At 43.5% G+C, this 22,536-nt stretch overlaps 1 protein-coding gene across 4 annotated transcripts in view; it reads left to right on the forward strand.

Annotated features, from left to right (window-relative positions):
- Positions 1-20,883, forward strand: part of LOC125017843 (E3 ubiquitin-protein ligase SH3RF3-like) — an 89,135-nt gene extending 68,252 nt beyond the window's left edge. For 3 of the 4 annotated variants that reach the window (XM_047601359.1, XM_047601357.1, XM_047601356.1), the window contains 6 exons: positions 1,224-1,339; positions 3,492-3,662; positions 6,848-7,125; positions 9,243-9,568; positions 16,307-16,680; positions 17,801-20,883. In XM_047601359.1, coding sequence (XP_047457315.1) covers positions 1,224-1,339; positions 3,492-3,662; positions 6,848-7,125; positions 9,243-9,568; positions 16,307-16,680; positions 17,801-17,969 — 1,434 coding nt within the window. In that variant the 3' untranslated portion in view covers positions 17,970-20,883. The remainder of the gene's footprint in view (positions 1-1,223; positions 1,340-3,491; positions 3,663-6,847; positions 7,126-9,242; positions 9,569-16,306; positions 16,681-17,800) is intronic. The other variant, XM_047601358.1, reaches the window with a different exon arrangement.
- Positions 20,884-22,536: the final 1,653 nt, after the last annotated feature.

Consider the following 22,536-nt stretch of genomic DNA (forward strand, 5'->3'; position numbering starts at 1 on the left):
GCAGAGACTTATGCATGCAGTGATTCTGTAATGTGGCAGTGGTGGTATTCTTATAACAAATTCTAAACATAACAAGATGCATAAAATGAAAATGTATCTCATGACTATAGAGAATGTGATGTAAATTAGTATACATCTGTCTGGTATGTATATATTAGGGCTAATTAACCTCGTTTCTATTCCTCTGAAATGTGATTCAATCTCTTCTCCTTATTGTCATCATGATCAGTAGAAGTAGTAGTAATGTTTTAAAATGATTTTCATTCATTATAATAATGGAAGTTCTTTAAAAGCTCTGATAGTATTGTGTATAGAGGGTCTGCACTGACGTCACTGCCGCCCCTCGAGTGGCAAAAAACATGGTGAAATGTATCAGTAAATACAGCGAGACCAGGGGAAAGGTGGATTATCAGATCAAATTAAGGACAATTGGACTCAACGTTGATCCATACGAACTAGTATGGATTTGGAAAAGTGGACTAGCCTCAGTTTCAGGTTGTTTAAGTTAGTTTTAGTTCATTTCAGTTATGATAAATGTAGCTAACTAAAAGACGCTAAGAGCTTTTACTGAGAAGTTATGTTAGCCATACGATACCGTAGCGTCTGACCGGATCACAAATACTCTGTTTATTGTGTAATTGTTATTTATTGTTGGAACTGAAACAGTTACTGTCGGCCTTAAATTCGCTAAAACATCCACAAACTTATTTCAGAACGCAGTGTCAGTACTTCATTGTCAACACTGTATTGGCCAGTTAATGGTCAGATTAAAAAATAATTGTGGACTCATATGAGCCATTTTTTTTTTTTTTTGCTAAATGTGCAAGGTGCAAGAAATTAAATTCATATACCTGCTGTTAATAGACAGGAGCCAGTGTATTGGCTGACCGGGAAGACAAGTGTTGGCACTTTGCAAGCAAGAGCACACCTCTTTCACTCTGTTCCCTCAGATTTTATGAACTTATTCCCCACTCACTTGCTCTGCCAGTTCCATGTTCTTTTTTGATACCTTTTAACTGGAGACACATCGCTTTTACCCTTATTGCCTGTGGTTGCATTCATACCTGCGCTCGATGTGTTTTTGTCATCTCTGAATAATACCCAGGATGCATACTGAAAAGCTGAAACGCCTGTGGGAACGTACTGTGTAGTGCCAACACAAATAGTGATTTATTTCAAAATGAAACCAATCACATTCTGTTTGTGCGTTCCCATGTCTTTAGGATGCATCTCCCCCGGGTCCCTCTCCGTCCTCAGCGGGGGTCCTGGTGCCCCCCAAAGTGGCATCTATAACGTCCGAGCTGCTCGCCCATGCCAAGGTGCAGCTGCCACTCAACATGTGAGTACATCTGAGCGCCGTCGCCCAGCCGCGGCTTCTTTTTTTTTCTTCATCCCTCCTTCCACCTGCCTGTTCTGTTTAGAAAGCGGATATGTGCCTGAGATCCAGGTGTGAATTCAGAGCCCGCCTCCTGGCAGCGTTAAAAATATTTCCTCTGTTGTGCCCAGAGATATTGGCCACGTTCCACCATCTCTGCAGCCGCATTTACTCCTCCGCTGGTCAAGGATGATATCCCGCGCGGAAAGGAAAAATACAGTTACACACCATCCCTTGAAGCTTACACTAGAGTTTTATAACAAGACTTATAACAAGACGGCCATGGCCTGTGCTGTGCACGTGGAGACAAGCAAAAAATCTATCACGAAATCTGGCATTATCCTTTTTACTTAGTTTGACACTTTCTGAAATAAATGCACAGACGTTACAAGGCTACTGTCACTCAGTATCAGTACACCTGAAAAACTAAGCACTCTTATAAATTGTAAGCTTAATCAACTTTGCACGGGCCGTCTCCATTAAGAGTTGTGATATTGTTGGCTATCGAGGACATTTGTTCAGTCCTCTGGTGCTCGTGGAAGTCTAGAATTAGGTTTGTGGGTTAGAGTCCAGACTCCAATGAGAGTCCTCACAGGTGTACAAGAACAAATGTGTTTACTAGTAAGCTGTGTCCTTCCTGCACGATGTGAGTCACACACAGCAGCACTGACAGATTTAATAATATCAACTTTCAAATAGTTCTATAGGAACGCACGCGCGCACATGCAGACGCACACACATTAATCCGCGCGCGTGCGCCCGGAGTGGGTTCGTCCTGCTGATGAGGTCGGACGTTTTCATCTTGACCTGGCAACTATTCCTGTTGCCATGGGGAGATGGGAGACAGTCCCCCACATCTGTTACCATGGCAACGGAGAGGCAGCACATATAGGGCTTGTTTACTCTGTGGTCTTATCGTCTTCTGTCTGGCACTACATACAGTGAATGTCTCCAAGCGACAGGACCTGGCCCTCATTTATATGTTAATGCGGGCACAATGCACGGCATATAGCGAGAGGCTAAATACTGGATTCATCTCGAAATCTGTTTGTAAGCAGGTAAACAAGGACATATTGATTTGGCACCAATTTACAGCACACTGTGCCGTTCAGAGGGGGAAAAAAAATAATAATTCAGTCAGCCACTAGTGGTCACATGGCGGTGAGAAGTGACGTAAATCCTCTGGGTTTTTATACAGAAATTAAATCCGGGATTACGCTGTTCAACGTATACCAGAAGCCTTTAATTCAGCTCAACGTACTGATTTATGTTAAGTTATTGTAAGGTCTATCTGAATGTGACACAGGTAATAGAACATTAACACATTTAATATCCACAAAGGATTCATTCATTTCATTAAGGTCATTATTGTAAAGGGAATGTGTTCCCAGAAACGAACGGCATGTTCAGCGGAGTACGACACTGGGTCTAATAGCAACCGGTTAAGTTGTTCGGTAAAAAGATTTGAAATGGTGTTCTGTTGTTGCCATGTTAATGTTTTAGATGCTGCAGTGTTAATAAATAGTTGATATCCCTTAAGTGCTCAAGTTCATAGTAACTATCCCATTCTCGTTCTGTATTACTAAAAGAGACGAGCATAAATAGACATGAAAGGTTCTGGCATGTGGTGGGAAGACCAACGCGCACTGTCAGCATGTTGATAGTCTAATAAAGGCATCAGCAGCATGTGGGTTCTCATGCTTTGATCCTCTGCACTGTACAGTTTAAAAAAATAATGCTATACGCATAATGCCCACAGCCTTATTATTTCAATTTCGGAGCTTATTTCTGACAACTTAATAATAAAGTGTTACACATATTCTTGAGTCATTTTCTTGATGCCACGAGAAAATCGAATTCCTTTGTAACCAGTTTTGTAAAAGGGATTCATTTAAAAGTGGTCATTCATTTTGCAGTTGTTCACTTAGCCTTTTTTTTTTTTTTTTTTTTTTTGCCCTGCTTAACATGCAGCACGACACATTAGGGGCAATCCACATGCATGCTTTCGAATAAAGATGACAAGTGTGACAACACGATCTCAATGTTTCTTGCCCATGTAGGTGTTTTTGTTATTTGTCTCACTTTTGCATTTTGTCTGTCGCCTCCTGTTCCCCAGATACCTGGCTCTGTACGCCTACAAGCCCCAGAAGGCTGACGAGCTGGAGCTTAGGAAAGGGGAGATGTATCGAGTGACCGAGAAGTGTCAAGACGGATGGTTCAAAGGCACCTCGCTGAGAACTGCCGCCTCTGGGGTCTTCCCGGGAAACTATGTCACCCCTGTGTCCAGGTCTGTGAGCTCTGCCTCGGGGATAGAAGAGTTAGAGAATTTTCTGGTGACACTGTGTCATCGGCGCATCCGGGATGAAAGCGAGAAGCGGCCGTATAGGCAGTGTGGCTTTGGCGGTGAACCTTAAAGTGTGGTTTCTCACGTCCTTCGCCAAGGTAGAAAGGTGTGGAATTGTTTGAGAAGCCACAGCGTAAGCGCGGGACAAGTCTAACCCATACAACAGCCGCATGTCTGTCCAGCTCTTCGCTCCGTTTATCGCTCGTTTAGTTTGACTTTGGTCATACGTACGCAACAGGAGCGCTGCTTTACGATACCACAGAGTGAAGGATTATGGAAATTCAATAAGCGCTACAGAGGCATGTAATCAACAAGCCAAGAGCGCTCTGCTGCTGGATGCTCATACAATGCACAGGTTAAATGCCGATTGGTTGAAAGAAAAAGAAACGGAAGAGCTTTCGACAAATATCTCAATGCTGCCCTGACTGTCAGTTTGCAGCAGATGAAAAACCAAAGGCACCAACGCAGGTCAAACACAGAACCTTGATTTCCAGTGGTTCCGCTGGCTGTTAACACAAGTGTCAGGGGTAAGGGGTCTGCAGAGCTCTGCATCACCGACTCGCCGGAGCCTCTAAGCCCCTAATTTTGTCATCACCTAATTCTGAGGCTAGAACTAGCACTAACGGGGTCGTCGTAATTTGCATTGTAATTTTTCAAGGTAATTTCTTGGCTGCAGCTGAATCCGAATACAGATCAGACTGAACAGCACAATTTGGTCGGCATTATGGCATGTAATTGCACACGTGTTTCCAAGCGCTCGGGCTGCCTCTCGTCGCACAGTCCTGCCCAAAAACCAATTTTTAGGGGGCTTTAGTTGGAGGAGCTTCATTCTACTGTATTTCATGTGGCGGTAGTGTATTTATTCCAGCTTCAGCCACTAGCCTGTAAAATACAAAACTGATGAAAATGGCTCTGCCGCTCTAATGTTTGGCTACCACTTCCTCATTAAAGATCATTATCATCACCATCATCATTACAGTTGCTATCATCATCATAACTTTTTGGCCTCTGCAAAGCTGTTCCGTGCAAATAAAGCGGCGAAAAGACAGCGCGCTGAAATGTTTGTCAATTTAACCCTCATCATTCCTATATGCATAAAAAACATTTGCAGTCGCTGTTCATCTGATCTACATTCTGCCCCATAATGCAGCCAGAGAAAGAGAGGGAGAGGGGGGGAAATATGAAAGCCAGGCAGAATCACAATAAAGGAAGAACAGAAAGGCAAAAAAAAAAAAAAAAAAAAGTGAAGGAGAGGAAGATAATTAAAAGGAGAGCATGACGAGGTAATGCAGGATAAACAGAGCGGGGCTGAAAGACGGAAAATCAAAGGGAGAGGGAGGGCGGAGAAAAGGAAGGGGAAAGAAGGGAGAGAATTATGGAAGGAAATTCAAATGGAAGATAGCTGAAAGGGAAAGTGACAGTGAGGAGGAGGGAGGTGGAGGAGGAGGAGGAGGAGTAGGAGGAGGAGGAGGAGGAAGAGAGCGCAAAAGAAAGGGAAAAAGATACAAAGAGATGAAACGACTGCAGAAACAGCAGGTGTCCTTTCCCAGTGGATATGAATGGCTGCTTCACATTCTGCACTTATGCAATCGTGGGGGAAAGGAGAGAGAGTGGCAAGGATGGGCGAGTAATCAAATGAGAGGCAATTTGTTATTTTTACGCAAGCATACTCTCTCCTTCTCCCTCCGTCCCTCCCTCCCTCCCTCCTTACCTCTCCCCCTTCCTTTGTCTGCAGTGCAGCTCAGAAATTTCTCAATATGATAATGAGAGGCTGCCAAACACGAACGCACAGACGTGGACATAGACACACGTGCGTGCACGCTCTAGAGTAAGAGCAGTCAACACTGGCATTCTGTTTAAAAGAATTGTTGTTCTTGTGGAAATTGACCAGATTTCATGTAAAAATCTATTGATGCATTAGGATAATTGTTCCCCTGGATCCATGCGGTCTGTTTAATGTGATGAAATGACAAATAAATCTTGCTTCAGAGCTTCTTTTCCACTCTGACAACGATGCAGTTTGGGTGTGTGAGACGGCTGTGTCTTAAAAGTGTATCAAGTCTTTAAAGTTTAAAAGAAAGCAACCGAAAAAATACCCGAAGCAGCCTCCACAAACCCCCAAACCCAGCGCCAACAATAAGCTGTTAAAAGTAGTGTGCATGTGTGATGTCTGTCGACCCTCAGATTAAAGAATATGGGAATATCTTTCTCTGTTTCTCCCGGTGCAAACACACACACCAAAAGCCATTACTCTGTATGTGTCTGACGGGAAGTCGATGGGCAGCCATAAGAGTGTGAATACCGCTGCGTCAATAATGTTCAGCTCACTGTTCTGCCATTCAGCACTCTGCAGACGGAAACACAAGCAGCCTGCAGCAACCGTATATGTTACAGCAGGACAATGTGCAGCGCTGATCCGCCGCTCAGATAATAGCACTGAAGTTACTCACTTTGACAGTTCATATGTAGTACTAGTACAAGATACTGTTAGTATTCATACTGGCTCATCATTAACATTTTGAACTGAACAAGACTATAGGGCAGCCAAGCTAGCAGCTCTGTGAGTCACTGATAACCATATAATGTGACATATTTATCATGCTAACATTCGCAAATTAGATTTATGTGGATATTTGGTCACAAACCAAAATAAAATGGCAAGGAAACATGTGAATATTGTAAAATGCAACAACCAGAGAAATGAAGTCAGGATTGCCAAAAAGCCTCTTCAAAAATACTGTACATGGTGGAGGTTTCATTCATCTTTATATACAGACTATGCTTAATTACAGCACTAAGAAAGAAGATCCACCAAGTTATTACAATTCATCGTGAGCACTGAATAAAACTTTATGGCAACTAATCACTAAAATTCACTAATATAAACCTGATTGTGCCAAATGAGGATCAGGTGCCGATAAACACCACTCAACACAAATGAATCGCGCCATACCCATAGCTCTTAAGATATTTCACCGCTACAGTGTCTAAAGCGAAATTTACAGTAAGACCAAACACATCTTCTGAAGCTTTGGACAATTTGTTAACTCACTCAATCAATAAATATCAATGTCATCAATAACCATTCAACTACAACTCAGTGTCTTTCTCCTCTCTGTTCTTTGAAGGGCTCCGTTTGGAGTTGGTGCTACCCGGGCCTCGTGTTTGTCCAGTCCCGTAGGCGGAAGCGGGAGCAGTCCGGTGGCGGGGAAAGTCTCCGACCCTTCGTCCCCGGGGTCCCCGGGGCCCTCCTCGTCCCGTCCCTCCACCCCTCTGGTGAACTCCGCCAACTCCGCTAACAGCATCAGTCCGGCGTCCTCGCCGCAAACTGCCGCCGCCCAGCTGAAGAACTGCCTGCGCTCCAGCCAGCACACGGTTAACCAGGCGCGCACCTCCATGCAGCTGGGTAAGCAGAAACACACAGACTCGTAGAAATACGCATTAGTCATTTTTAAATCTGCATAATTACACTTGGTTCATTAAACTTTCAGACGCTTCTGTTTGCACTTGTGTTCCTGTTTTAATGGTTTATTGATGAATTTCATGTCTACTGATAATCACGAACAAACAAAGTGACGCAGCCAGTACATAGAACAGTAGATGAAGGATCAATATTCGACAGAAATAGTGAACTCGTCAAAAGCAAACTGCTGTTCTGCAAAAGAAACCACATTTAACTCTTTTGAAAATGATAAAGGAGTGAATATTCCTCAAAGAAATGTTCAGCAGCTTAAATTTGTCTGTCCCTGGTACTTTTACAATATCATTATTCTACTACAGCAGAACTGTGCGGCAGCATACAGCTGTGCGGAGGGAGCAGGTCATTTGGGACCTTGCAGAATTTAAGAACTTTTAGTCTCTGATTACAGTATCATCAAATATTCAACAGCCATTAATTCAAGTAGGTACTACACCATGTGCAATTTTGCAGGTGGCCCCTTTAACCTCCACTTTCAACAAAAACTAGCAAACAAAGGATTCACAGCTAGTTTAATGGGTTCTCGAATAAATGAGGTAAACAGGATCCAGTTAGAGGTTCACAACTTAACCTAAAGTATGTACATTATAGTACCTTCGTGAGTGGTTCTCCACTGATCATCCTATAGGTGGTGTGTAGGCTGAGGTCAGGCCTATCCATTGAGGTTCTTCCACCCCAAACATGGAACATGGAAAATCTGTCTATAGGACACACATCAGAGAGAACATACAGCTCTCCACCCATTTTTGTTTTGACGCATTTGAAAAATATGCTGTAAATGTAATGCTGCCCACATACATTTTTTCCAAAGAGAATATTATCTGTATCTGTTAAAGAGTCATAAAGCCCAGTAGACATGAACCTCTTGAATGTGCCTTCGTCTCATACTGCTCACACCGTCTCTGCACCATGAACTGTGAGAAGTCGTGTATGAGAACGTACTGCGGCTCAGTGGCATCATTTAGGACGGTTGCAGCGTTCGTGCACGCACTCAAACCTTCACAGAGCGACGACGGGATCATGCGGCGTCGCCGTTTGTGCCATAAGCACCTTCGCACACAACCCCCAGAAACGCGCACACGCACCTGTGTCTGTACAAGGTCTAGATGGTATCAGCCTTGTTCTCCACTCAGAGTCTATTCATCTCTCCTACATGCCTTTCTCTCTCCCTCTTTGTGCCGTTCCTTTCTCCCTTTGAGAAAATAATGGGGAAGGTTTCTTTTGGGAGGCTGAAGAGTACACACTGTGAGAAGGCTGCCAAGAATAACGCACATTCAGACGTGCGCACACCCACGTACACGCACACACGGGCGAGCGAAACACACGGACTCACAAACACACAACTGAATGACATCATCGTGCTATTCGCTTTACGGAGGCGTAATGACAGAGCTTCTCCTTTCTCTCTTCACTCCTTTCCTATTTTCTCTCTGTTTCTCTCCTGCTCTCACACACACGCACACACACACACACACACACGCGCACACAAACACACACACGCACACAAACACACGCATCTGGTCTCCATTACAAAATAAAGTATGTGCATAGTTCTGGCGCTCAGTGGTTTTATTACATGATCAGTGCACCTCTCTGTGGATTTCTGCTGCAGTGTGGAAGAGCAGGTGGCTAGCAACAATGACTACGTGTGTGAGTGTGCGCGCACGTGCATGCCTGTATGTTCATGTGGGTGTCTGTTTTTTTTTTTTGTGCGCTCTTATCCTCATAAGCACCAAATGTCCTCAAACAAACTGGCTTCGAAAAGCGCTACGAACTCGAGACACATCTGACCGCGTCTTATGCTCTGCTGTGAGTTTCTGTGCTTGCCGTGTCATTCTTGTTTGTGCGATTCAGACTAGATGTACACACATTTTGCAAGAGACAAGTTACATAGAAAGTAACTGTTTCACTTTTATCTCTGTGACTGATTCACAACCTTAAAAGGTGTTTCTCTTTCTACCAGCAGTACACATGCCGAGCTATCATTTCACACATTTATTTTTAAATGATGTCCCTGTACCAATCAGCATGTGTTTGTGTTTAAGTCCACAGTCCCCCTGCTGGAAGCCCAGAGCGCCCCACGGTGGCCATCTCCCCCCTGCGCCCTCAGAGCTCCTCCCCCTCGCGCTGCTCCGGCCAGTCGGGGCGTCCTCTCTCCATGGTGTCTCCGGGGCCCAGCTTAGGGCCCTCGCCCCTCTCCTCCCCGGCTTCGCGTCCCATCCTCCCCCTCTCCTCCCCCCTCTCCTGCCTCACACCTCCCAATGTGTCGGCGGTGCTCCTCAACGGCGAGCCGGCCAGTCCACTGCAGCCGCCATCGCCGGGCCCCTCCCACGGCCCCTCCCCGGGCGCCCTCGCACCCAAAGCGGAGAAGGTACGCCTCAAAACCCTCCATTAATTACGCCGCCACCTTTCGCCAGCCTGTTTTAATATTTGCCCTTCCGCTCCAGCATTTGACAGCCTTTGAATGGATTTATTTAGCACTTACACTCTAATGGAATAATTGGTGACTTTCTGTTACTTCATGCCCACATATAATCGCAAAACAAAACACAATGTGGGGAATCAGGTCTCGCAAAAATTAAATTCACACCTTTTCATGTTAAAATTGCTCCGCGAATACTGATCATTTCAAGCTGGTAGTAATGTCTGAGAGGGAGAATGTGCGCATGCTGCTCACGTCAATGCAGACGCACTAATACGCCGCAAATCTGAGAGCGTTCTAATAAGATCACGGGCTTTGGACTAGAGCTGTAATTACATTTGTTTATTATCTGACAATTTACTGTATTTATGGGTTAGTTTTTCCCAAACGTTGAAAAACTTTTCCAGTTTTTTTTTTCTGTTACTCTAAACACAACCTGAAAAGAGTTAGCTATGGCGAAACTCCTCTCAAACCTCTTGCAAAACTAAACACAAACCATGTTCTCTGTTCTCAAAACAGATCCCTCCTGCCAAGACTTTACACACATTATGGAAAACGCAACACAAATGTTACCCATCCAAACAGATACTAAATGTTAAATGTAGTAGTAGTAGAACTCATAATGTAATTTCGTCATTTCATGTAATTACAGTGAGACAAACAGTGTATAAAAGACATAGATATTTATTTGTTATTGCAATACCAAGTGTTCTGCTGAACTGACCCTTGATTGGAGTGGTTTTCCAACTGAGTTTGCACAGATGCGACATGAGTGATACTCATCGGTCTTCGGGTTGTTGTGTTTTGAGGGCCAGCGCGACTACGTTTTAGCATAATATCTGAGTTTAGCCGTTTGGATGCGTGTTGCCTGACACATCAGGTTCAGGTTTTTACATTCGTGTGCACAGTTCAGCTTTTTTTTTGTGTGTACCCATCTGGAGAACCGTGTAATAATTTGGTTTGTGAAATGAAAATTGTGAAAATGTCCATTGCAGTTTCCTTAGCTCATACTGAAATCCTCATTAACTACCGCGTAAGGCGCAGGGAAACAGTCTCTCCTCGCATATGAGAAGCTGTGGAACATTTAGTTTTACTAAAAATGATGAACTGACTAAGTGGTAAACACAGTAATAGGTTCGGCTCTACATCTGACCCCCATTGTTGACGAAAGAGTCGGAGCGGAGGCTTCCACGCGGCGGGCTGATGTTTACATTCGTGTTTTTAATCTGCACCTAAAATCAAACCGTAGTCCCTCGCTCCAGACCACCCAGCCACTCTACTACACGCAGATAATGAGGGCGAGAAAAAAACAACTGGGGCCGTTCCAGACATTTGAATCACGCTGCCCATACTCGCCTTACGCGGCTTAATTAACTTCAACACCACACAAGTAGAAAAACAAAGTGTTTTGTCTTTCGGTTTTCACAGTTTAGTGGGTGTGAAATCTGTGTGTGCGCGCATGCGATGCTCCAGTAGTCCTCCTCTACCGCGAGCGAGCGTCATTCAACCAGGCAGCTGGCGCGACCGCCGAACGCCCCGTCCCTGTACGTCGCGGGAGCGGCTGTGTCGAAGCTGTGGATGTTAAATCGGGCTGCGCTGACAGTGAGGGATGACGCAGAACGCTCGCATCTGTCTCGGCTCCATTTGTTTCACTGTTGGCTCCACTCTCTGGGACAGCTAATCTAACTACATGGCTAGCTGACAAACAGCTCATTGACTACAGAACAGCAGGCTGGGGCCTTGTTTACGTCGTCACACTCAAAGATAGCTTCAGATTTTTATATTTTAGAAGCTTTGCTGAGGGTTTTATTCATAGCGCTGAACGTGTCACAGCAAGTTAGAACATGGTATGAGTTTGTTTGAAACTTAATTTGATGTGTAATGAGGCGTCCGTGTCCTTCTGATATGAAATGACTCTCACTACTAATCATAAAGTTATACAATATATCAACAACCCCTAGGGAGGTACTGCAGGGGGGTCGCAAAATATTTGATTGATTAGACTTTTTTTTTATACACACACACATATATATGTATATATATATATATTTATATATATATTTGTTAAATTTCCCAACGCAAATTTAAATTTCTTTAAATATATGTTAAAATGAATCCAACACAGTTTAGTAAAGGAATAAATGGAGGCAGAAGACGTTATCTTTCAATCAGCATTCCACTCAAATAGGAGCTGTCTCAACAGTGCACCGTTTCACACAGAGCAACACTACTGAGCCAATCACGGGGCTGCATATTACACGTTGCACTGAAGAGACACTAACAGTGCAGCTTTAGCAGAGGAGAAAATGATCACTTCAATGATCACACTCATACATACAGATATCTCTGTGTGTGTGTGTGTGTATATATATATATATATATATATATATATATTTGAAGTGTGTTTGAAATTTAAAAAAATGAATATTTGAACTTGTGTATTATTTGAATAGCTTAATATTGAACTCAGAATTTAAAAATGGTAATAATGTATATTTATAAATAGCACTAGGCCAAGTTTAATATAGACACATATAGTAGGTAGGAGGTCCCTCCTTAATCTCTCCATCAGTTTGGGGTCCATGGCCTGAAAAAAGTTTAAGACCCCTCCAATATAAGTTATTGTTGTATTTTTTTATGAAATGAGAAACTGCACTGGTCTTGGGAGGGTTTTTCTCAGCAATGACAACCTGTCTAACCCAGCTAAAATGAGCTGCTACTGCATGAAACAACCGACGTGAATGTGGAATTTTCTGTAGCTGAAGCTTCCTCTTATAATCTAAACACTGTTGCTTTAAAAAAAAAAAAAAAAAAAGGAGGAAAACAGAGTACAACTAGTTCTTTTGGCAGATTCAAGTTAACTATTCATTCATAAGCCAAGCACTGTCATCATCTGTCCCAAAATATTATGGTATTCCTATTAGCGTTGAGGCTAACCCTCATTTAGCTCATTCCTTAGTTGCACCGTTGACTTGGCACGGCGCAAACGGCAGCGCTGAAGTCAGGGTGGTGATGAGTCAGACTCTGGGACGGAGGAAACGATGAAGCAGCTATGATAAGTGTCTGGCAGGCGCAGTTTAGGATAATCTCCGTTTAACACTCTGTCCGGAGGGCAGACGACATGACTGACATACATCACGTTGGACACTGCTTGCAGACTGTTTCCAAGAAGTCCACAGTCAGTCACAAGGCAACAAGGAAAAGGTTGTCAGAAGTGCTGGCAGGGTTTCAGCAGGTTCTGAAGCATCTTTTCACTATGTGGTATTTTTGCTGTTTTCTGGTAACAGTAATTTATGGAAAATAGTCTCTGTATTAAAAATAATGTTGGCACCTAATACACAAACCAGTATAAAGAACAGGGCATAGTTAAATATGACAGGCCATGGTCCATTTGATGTGCAGCGTGGTGTATGGGCTTTGTCCCATTTTATTTGTGAATTTTCCTCAGGATTTGTCTCTTTGTAAATTCGCCCTACAACTACTGAGCGTGGGTGAATAAAATGGCAGAGCAATTAGCTTTGTGGGCGGATCGAAACTGGCATCCGGTGCGTTTCTCTCCTATTTAATCTGAACAATCTTTGCAAAGGTGAAGCTAGAATCCATCCCTTTGAGTCCATTCAATGGGCGACATTGGCAGTGGATATAAATACGCACGTCTGGGTGTGACTGTGTTTATGCGTAGCTTTGCTTTTATTTACATTTAAAATGAAAGAAGGTGTAAACTCTGTATATTTGCAGACAAGTTGATTACTTTTAACTTGCATGCCAAGTTTAAAATTGTTTAGAATGAAGTGTGAGTGTTTGCTGCCCTCTGGTGGTTCACTTTGGAACAGCACCTGCAGGTTGACAGACAACCCCATGCTGGCAGGAGGCAGATTAAGCCTTTAAGCCTGCAGATGAAAGAAGCACTGGAGTGATTATTCACTTTTTGTGTGTGTCTCTCTCAATCCTCACCTCTATCTTTCCACCCACTCTCACCTTTTCCCTCCTGACGTTCCTTCTTTCTGTCCTCCCTTCTACCTCTATCCCTCCCTGAGTCCTTTATACGTCTTGCCTATCTGGCTCCATACATTCTTCTTTCATCCGCCTTTTTTTTTCTTTGTCTGTTTGTCTTTATTCCCCTCTCTCTTCTCCTTCTTCTCCCAAGTTAGAGTTTTAGACAATCCTGATTTGAATGACGGGAAGAAAATCTGTTTTGCTAAATCAGTTTATGTTTGTATATTTCAGTAGTGTGTCAGAGACCATTAGAGATAGCTGTACCGTGTCCAGACAGTGAACGATGGCCTGGCTATTTTTGAAAAATGAGATGGCCAAAAAAAAAGACAGAGGAGGATTTTTCAGGTTCCAGTGGGAAATAAGTAAATCTCTGTATTCAGGGAAAGGCTCGTCTGTTGTTGGAAGAAAAAGGCAGAGAACACATTGAGTTTTCTGTTGCGAGTGTGAGTCAAAGTGCTTTGCTAAGCATTTTTTATTTTTTTATTTCTTATCTGTACTGTCCCCCCTTTATAGTGAACCCGATCATTAGGACGGTGTATTTTTATCATTCACCAGATTTGTTTTCGCTGGATTCCGATGAGTCGGTGCTGATTAATCTGACCATTATTTTCTCAATTAAATGACTGATCTTTTAAGTTTGCTTACTGATGTCATGTCTGTTTAATGTGGACAGACATTAATGTTAGAAGGGATCGTGTTCAGTACAGTTTGCAGTCTTTTAGATGATGACATGGTTCACAATTTTGAAAGGACTGGTTGTTTCATTTACTATGTCGAGCCATTTGTTCCTGAACTAATGCCATTATTAAACTGTCAGAAAGAAGTTAGTGACCAACCACAGTAGCTGGAACCGAACTGAAGTGAACATAGCAGAAAAGCACTGTAGCACCATTTTAAACCCATTTTTTAAAGTATCTGAGCTTGTAGAATAAGTTCTTTGCCGTCAAAGTGCCCTTTAGACAATAGTTAATAATAACAGGAAGAAACCCGTCTGCACTGTTGAGTTCTGGATATTCCCGTCAGATCATTACTTTGATCATCTTCTATATATACTGACAACGTCTCTTAACTTCTTTTTAGAGGGTCATGCAGCACAGGCAGGTTTAACTTCAAGTCTGCTTTGGGAGTCGACAGCATTACAGAGCCATCTGCAAAGGCTTGCAAATGTGCTGTGACAGCTGGGCAGACCTACCACGGGGCCCAGTCAGCAGTGGTGGCTGACAGTACAAAGCTAAAAGACGGAGCAGACGATAGATGAAATGATAGCGAAGAACTTAAACCAGCCACGTGCACAGTGTGTAGTAGGGAACCTGTTAATTATAATTATGATAATAGGACGTTAGCGGAGGTTTTTCTTCCAGCGTCGCAGGTTTTGCGATCGACATGTGAACATCTGTGATCGCTCAGAAGAGGAGTGTTTGCGTTGAGTTGGTGTGAAAGCTGAGAACTTAGGTGTACGGAAACAAATGATAGAACCTGAGAAAGTAAACTGAGAGAGGTGATGCAGCCTTAATACAATTAACAATCAGCCACAATATTAAAACCACTGACAGGTGAAGTGAATAACACTGACAATCTTGTGACAATACAACGTTCTGCTGGGAAACGTTTAGACCTGGCATTTATGTGGGTGTTACTTACACATGTAGCACCCACCTAGACCAGACCAGCCCCCCCACCCCAAAGCAATGACACTCCTTGGATACAGCCTGACACAGGAACACACACAGAAACGTTTAGGAACAACTAAAAAAAAAATATGAAAAACAACGCAAGGTGTTGACCTGGCCTCCTAAATTCACTAGATCTTAAACTGATCAAGTATCTGTGGGATGAGCATCAGATGTCCCTCCCCTCCACCTATAGGACCCAAAGGCCCCCACTAACAACATCCTGTTGCCAGGACAACATCAGAAGGCCAATTTTCATTCTCTGATGAGTCACAACTGTTTTGAAGGCACAAGGGAAACCTACACAGTATTAAGAAGGTGGTTATAATGTTATGCCTCATCAATGTATATACATATTTGTTTTTATTTTTTACATTTAAGCTAGTAGATAGGTGAGCGATGCTACATTTTGTACTTTCACAAGACGTCACCCTTTAAATGACGCATGAATACATCTGTGCTCTGGTGAATGCTCCTTTGTTACCTCACCTTATAGCTGTGTGTGTGTTCCAGAGTTTGACGCACAGGTTCATAACAGATTGGGTTTAGAGTCACGTGCGACCTAGAAAGATCTTCAGAAAGATGTAGCTGTTGATCAGACAGCCAGTCTGTTAAAGAGAGGGATGACTAAGGCTGAGACACAGCTAATATGAGCTGTCTCTGAGCATCGCCACAAAATGTAGTAATCACATTCAGGTATGCTTAGTATTGATCCAGGTTGTCACGCCAAGCGGCATGAGTTTGACTGAATGGGTAATATTATACAGCTCCTCCGCAGTCAATCACAAACGAAGCCTGTATGGATAAGTACGAATCTGCCTTTGTCTGGAGAGACATGGATATGAAGCAGGAGGCAGTAAGTCTAGTTAACCCTCAAGACAAGACCCCTCTATAATTATGTGCTACCTGGCTTATAATCACTGTTTTCAGGAATAATATGAACTTTTCTCAACTCGCAGTTAATTTCTTGTCTTGTTGTTTCCTCCCTCCGTGCCTCCATCTTCTCATCCTCCATCCTCAGAAGGAGAGGAAAGCGGGCGGTTTGTTGAAACTCCTGTCCGGGGCCGCGGCCAAGAAGAAGCCCCGCTCGCCCCCGTCCTCCCCGCCCACCCACGACCCGTCGCTCTCAGGCCACGGCGCCGTGGCCACCGACCCCGCGCACCACCCGCACCACCACCACCACCACGGACGCTCAGGTTCCTGTCCGATGGCGGCGTACGGGCGAGCCGGCTCCTGTCCCATCGAGAGCGAGATGGGGGGCGCGATAGGGCTGGAGCCGCTGCACAGGAAGTCCGGTTCCCTGGATACCAACTTCCCCATGTCGCCCCCGGCAACGCGCTCCGGCAACGCTCTGATGGTCCTCCGGCCTGAGCCCAAGCCCCTGTCCAGAGAGAGGTAAGCAAGGCCGAGCACAAGAGTAAAAGAGTACAAGTACAAGAGTGAGCAAGACGTGTTGAGAAAGCATCTGAGTGATCTGCTCACTCTGATCACATTTGGAGGTGGTCTGACCTGTTTGGCAATGTGAACACAAAGTGTTCTTGGTCCCATCAAGCGTGACCCACTTGACTGGTGTGCACTTCCATAAGCAGGAGTTTTGCCTGATTCATTCAGAAAAATACACGCAACCGCTTTTATAAATGATCGCCTGAAAGTGTTTGTAAATACAAGTAAACTGTGTGTAATTCTGTCATAAACGTGCGGGGTTAATTGTTGGTGTATGCACGGAGCCGCGTGGAAGTTAAGTTCCGTATTTCCTCAGTAACGGTATCGCGTCTTTATTTCCCTTCATTCCTGGAGCTTTCTCTTTCTCTGCTGCAGCAGTGACATCAGGGAGCATATATCAGCTTCCAGGGTTCAAGCTATAATCTGAGCTTGGTGCAGCTCTCTAAGAAGGTCAGATCAAGATAGATGGATAAATATTAACGTCCTGCACGCGCCTGCTGACAGTGACTGAGAGAGCTTTACAGCTTGGTTCAAAAATGTATGTCATGTCTCAAAGTCATGAGGCACGCACACAACGAACAGCATTGTTCTTGCTTCTAGCACAGCAGGAGGTAGAGATCCATTAGATGCTGGAGATGATTTTCACAAGGTTATTTGTTCAGGACACTTTTATATAACCATGTCTGAAGGGTTACTGTCATTCTGTACATACATTCAACTGTGATCACATGTAGAATATACAGGGATACCAGGAATCCCTGCACTAATGACTAGACAGGTGGCGACACTATCAAAACCACAGCTTTGACACAGTAGTTGGCTACAAAGCTGCATTCTTTTGCACATATATACAAACTTAAAATATCAAATGCAGTGCAGCAACTCCTTAGTTTTTATAAAAGGCAGTATGGAAAATGTAGAAAATCCCCACATCGAGGAAACAAGGTAGACTGACCTCTAAACTAATTATTATGGGGAAAAACAGTGATCCAGACTCTGACTGAATTCTTTTTTAGGTTCATTAGGTTGTTGCAGCTTGTTAAGTTGACCACCAACTGTATGTGTGCGGCAGGTATCGTGTGGTGGTGCCCTACCCTCCCCAGAGCGAAGCAGAGATCGAGCTGCGGGAAGGAGACGTGGTGTTTGTTCACAAGAAGAGGGAGGACGGCTGGTACAAAGGCACCCTGCAGAGGACGGGGCAGACGGGCCTGTTTCCCGGCAGCTTCGTCGAGAGCTTCTGAACTACAAAAAAGAGTCACAAAAGACGCGCCGACACACACGTGCACAAATGTTGGGCTGATACCGGTTTCTCTGAATACTTCTATTGGCTTTAACATGCCTCAAGAAGCTGCTGGTACTTAAAAAAAGGTATATTAGTTGGGGGGATTTTATATTGAAATGTATCTATTAGTTTTCCCAGAACAACCTTTGCTCTTAAATATATTTAAAGCTTCAGTGCAGAACGTTTGTCTCCCCCTACTGGCAATGAAAGTAGTTACAGAAACACTGTTGATGCGTGTATTTCACACAAACCCACCTGTCCATGAGGCAGATGTGGCTGCTATAGAGTAAGGAAAAGCTACGCAGTCCGCAGATATATCAGGCTAGGTCATAAAAGTTGGGGTGAAGAAAATGAATTAGGCCAAAAATTCTCCAAAAAATTAACATATTCCAGCCTCATTTCTCATCGAGTACATTAATATCAATTTAGTACTTTAGTCTGAAAGGCTTAAAGCAGTGGTTCTCAGTGGGTCTGGCTTCAGGACACACAACCACCTCTTAATGACAAGCCAAGACCCAAATCAAAGCAAATGTTCAAATTTATTAAATGAAAAGATTGTGTTGTTTGAACCTGAGATAGTACAATACAATATCACAATATGAAAACACATTAACAATGAATGTAACCAAAACATCCAGCAAGTGACGATGCTAGAGAGGGAACTATTCCCTTTTACGCTCAATTAGCTGCATTTACTACTGAGAAGTAGTTTTAAAAAAAAATCCAAATTTGTAGCTGATGACCCACTCATTAAATATATAACAAATATTCAGTCACCTATTCAAGCATTAATCATGAGGCTGACAGAACTTTTCACTAGCAGACATTTTTGACAGTCTCGGTTGGTGATTTCATGCAAAATACACGAGGTAAAAAAGTGCAACTACTGAGAAATGAAAAAAAAAAAATTAAAAAATCAAAAATTGTAGCTCACTTACTCAATTTATGTCAACCACCTGCACTATGAAGAGAAAAAAAAAAACAGTTTCTTCAGTAACAGTTTTTATTCACAAAATAAATTGCAATTCAAAACGATTCAACAGCACAAAATTTACTTTTCCCTGATTAAACACAAAACTCAAACTCAAGGCCTGCGGGACAATTGTGTGCGGCCCACAAGATAATATTTTATATCTATGAGCCACCCGCCACCTACTGCCCCCTACTGTTAAGGAGTGTGAATCAATGACACTTGTTTTTTTTTTTGCTGTGGCATGGGCCTGGGACCCTCTGAAAACATGTCTGACAAGGACTTGAATAGAGCAGATATTAGTTTCTATTTAAAAGTCCTGCACTAGAGCTTTAATAAAGTCATTAAATATATTTATTGGTACCAGTCTTCAGAAATCGATGTCAGCCCAACTAATTCACACACTGTTCAGGAAAGCCGGCCCCGGCTTCGACCAGCCCAGTCCCACAGGAAGCGGGGCAGCTTTTCGAAATGACTGACCCAGCGGCGGGTTTCCAGAATCGTCTGTACTACTGAAGGCACACAGACTCAAAGAGCACAGAAAGGCGAACCTCCCAGTCCTCCTCCTCCTCCTCCTCCTCCTCCCCGGCATCATCCACCAGCAAACACGAGCACAAAAAGCATCAGCTCTGCTTTTCCACTGAGACCTCAGAACTGCTTCGGGTGCTTTCCGTGATTGAAACGTGACAAACGTACGGCCAGCTGATGAGCCCGCACTCTCAGATCATCGTAAGCACATCTCTCCACGTCCGACCCGACGACAAGCACATGTTTCCTTTCAGCCCCGTACATGTTAACGATGCACGTAGCGTCATCATGTTTTCCAATGCGTTGAAATAGATGTCTGTGTTGTCACGCTGTCACATGAGTTTTAATTTAAGCAAAACAAAAAATGAATTAGGTCATTGATTTGTCTATTTATACAGACTATCTCAGATATATATTACCTTTATTAAATTAAATTTCCATGCCCCGCCCCGCCTTCCCCCTCCTCACAGCTGGATTCTACTATACCTGGCTTGCTGAATGTAAAAAAGGAGCAGAAAGTAACACCAAAACTCTTTTAACAAATTCACGTCTATTTATAAAAGTTGTTTTTCAGCTTCTGTACAAGGTTAGAAATGCACTTGGTAACATTTGATACGACCTGCCAGTATATATCTGCATATACAGTATTTTACACCTGTACTTACTTGACAAAAGGGATTTCCACTGCTGCTCGTCTCGTCCGTCTCTTTTTAGCACAAACCTTTTCTTTCTTAATTTTTGCTTGAGCAAATGACTAAATCTCAATCCAGTCTTTTTAAAGTGTGAAAAATTGAGAAGAAATTCCCTACAAAAAAAAAAAATCCAGTGAATTCTGCCACACAGATAAATAAGAGTTGTTCCTCTTCCTTTTGTTTTTTTATTTTATTTTTTATCTAAATGCAGCAATATTGTGAGTAAGTGTGCAGAGGTGACGCTCGTGGAGGGACACGCACCAGTTTCTCATCAGACAACTGCCAGCCTTTGACCTTCCCTCAGCCTCAAACAGGTATTTTTGTACCTGTGTAGTGAGTGTGTGGCCGGCCTCCTTCTGTGAACCTTAGCAGCCTGAGCGCGGCTCGTCTAGTTTACATCCAACCGTCTGCCTGGGTCCCCTGTTCGTGGAGATGGAAGCACGGCGAGTGGGAGGTCAGCAGTGAAAGGACTCAGTCACAGGGTTTGAGGGACTTTCTTTATCTGCTTTTGTTTTTTAGCTGGGCCACAGTGACCATGTGCACACGGCCGAGGCAGTTATTGAGGCTGGACCAGTCTCCCTCATTTCTACATTATGTCACGCACAATACATGATCAACACAAACTAAAGATGGCACAAAATTACTTTTAGTTTCGTTTTTTAGGTCTTCCCAGATTCACCCAACCGGAGACTACAGTTCGTCTATTTTCTAATGATGGATTCTATTCGTGCTATTTTACTCCCAGTCCCAATATCCACAGAAAGAAGCACAAGGCAGAAACACAACTTCAGTGGAGAAATACTACACAAAAGGGATTTTTTTATTTATTTTTTTTTACTCCCCAAGTTAGATCTGATCTTTTCCCCAGTATATTGCTACACGTCAATCAGCCACAACATTAAAACCACCAACCAGGTGAGGGGAATAACGTGAATGATCTCGAATAAACGACCCAGTGGGAAAAGCGAGACAGCGTCCCCGAGATAGGCCCCGGGATATAAACGATGACAACAACATCTAACACATCAGAGGACACAATGTTTCCTTTCTGCGTAATAAATCACCCACTGTCACCCGATCACTTCACCAGTGACTGCGACCAGGCGGTTATAATGTTATGGCTGACTGGTGTAAAAAAAAAAACAAAAAAAAAACAAGAGGCTTACAATTTAAAGAATGAGGCTAAGGATGAGTGAAAGTCAGGACTATATTGAACAGACAAGAAGAAGGAAGACAAGGAGTCATTTTAACAATATAAATGATTCCATGAAACGAACAATAAAACATGAAAAATAAAGTTAAAAGAAGGAAACTGAGCAGAACCAGAGGCCGATCAATGCGAAATAGCAGAACGTTTAAACTGTCACTAACAGCAGACCTGACTAGGGCGACCCCGTGGCCTCTCGTGGTATTAGAAACTCTGTGCATTATGGGTAATCACGTTGACCAACAGATGACACTGCAACTGGGATTAAGATTAGTTTCCTGCAACAAGTCATAGCTCGCACCATCTGGTGTCACGGTTCATCGGTTATTCGACGTATCTCCATCGGCCTTCAAAACCTGTCAGTCAAGAACCCAGTGCCTACAAACACACACACTCACCAGGCTGACCCGTGCTCTAACTCTTTCTACATGTGTCGACTCGTGTCGCGTTTGGCTCGACGGTAAAAACAAAAAACCAGCAGACCCCAGAACGAGCGCTGCACAACCCCCCTCCCTCCCCCGCCGGGCTTGGCTCTTATTTACGTGTTTGTACGCCCGCCCAGCTGAGGACTCTAATTTCTACTGAGTCAAAACTTAAGCACAAGTCCTCGTTTTTGTGTTGGACGTGGACGGCGGTTCCCGTCTTCTGAGGGGTTTGGTGCCGTTTACAGCAGTCAAAACGTCAGGAATAAAAAAAACGCCGCTCGGTGGCGGACCGACTTGAACCTCCCGCTCCTCCTGGACGTCTTTTAATTACGTGACGTCTCAGCTCCTTGGTTGTAAATACCACTCGGCTTGTGAACAAGCAGCCAACGTAAAAAAAAACATTGCACATTAGTGTTATTTGCTCAGTTTTCAGTTACATGGAATTGTCCGTCCTTTATTATCATTATTATTATTTTTTATTATTATTTTTTATTTTCTTTTGTCCTTTCAGGAAGCCTGGGCTCTCACCCTGCCATCTTGAACTAGATGTCAGCCATATTTGTTCCTATGGATACTTATGCGTGAGAGACGGAGAGAAATAGAGGGTGGGAGGAGGCCTCTGTATGTAGCTCTTTACAGAAAAAAAAGGAAATTATATGAAAAAGCTCGGTGCAGCGTGGACGCCCTCACAGAGGCTGAGTCGA

This window comes from Mugil cephalus, chromosome 12 (assembly GCF_022458985.1).
Source record: "Mugil cephalus isolate CIBA_MC_2020 chromosome 12, CIBA_Mcephalus_1.1, whole genome shotgun sequence".
Classification (NCBI taxonomy): domain Eukaryota; kingdom Metazoa; phylum Chordata; class Actinopteri; order Mugiliformes; family Mugilidae; genus Mugil; species Mugil cephalus.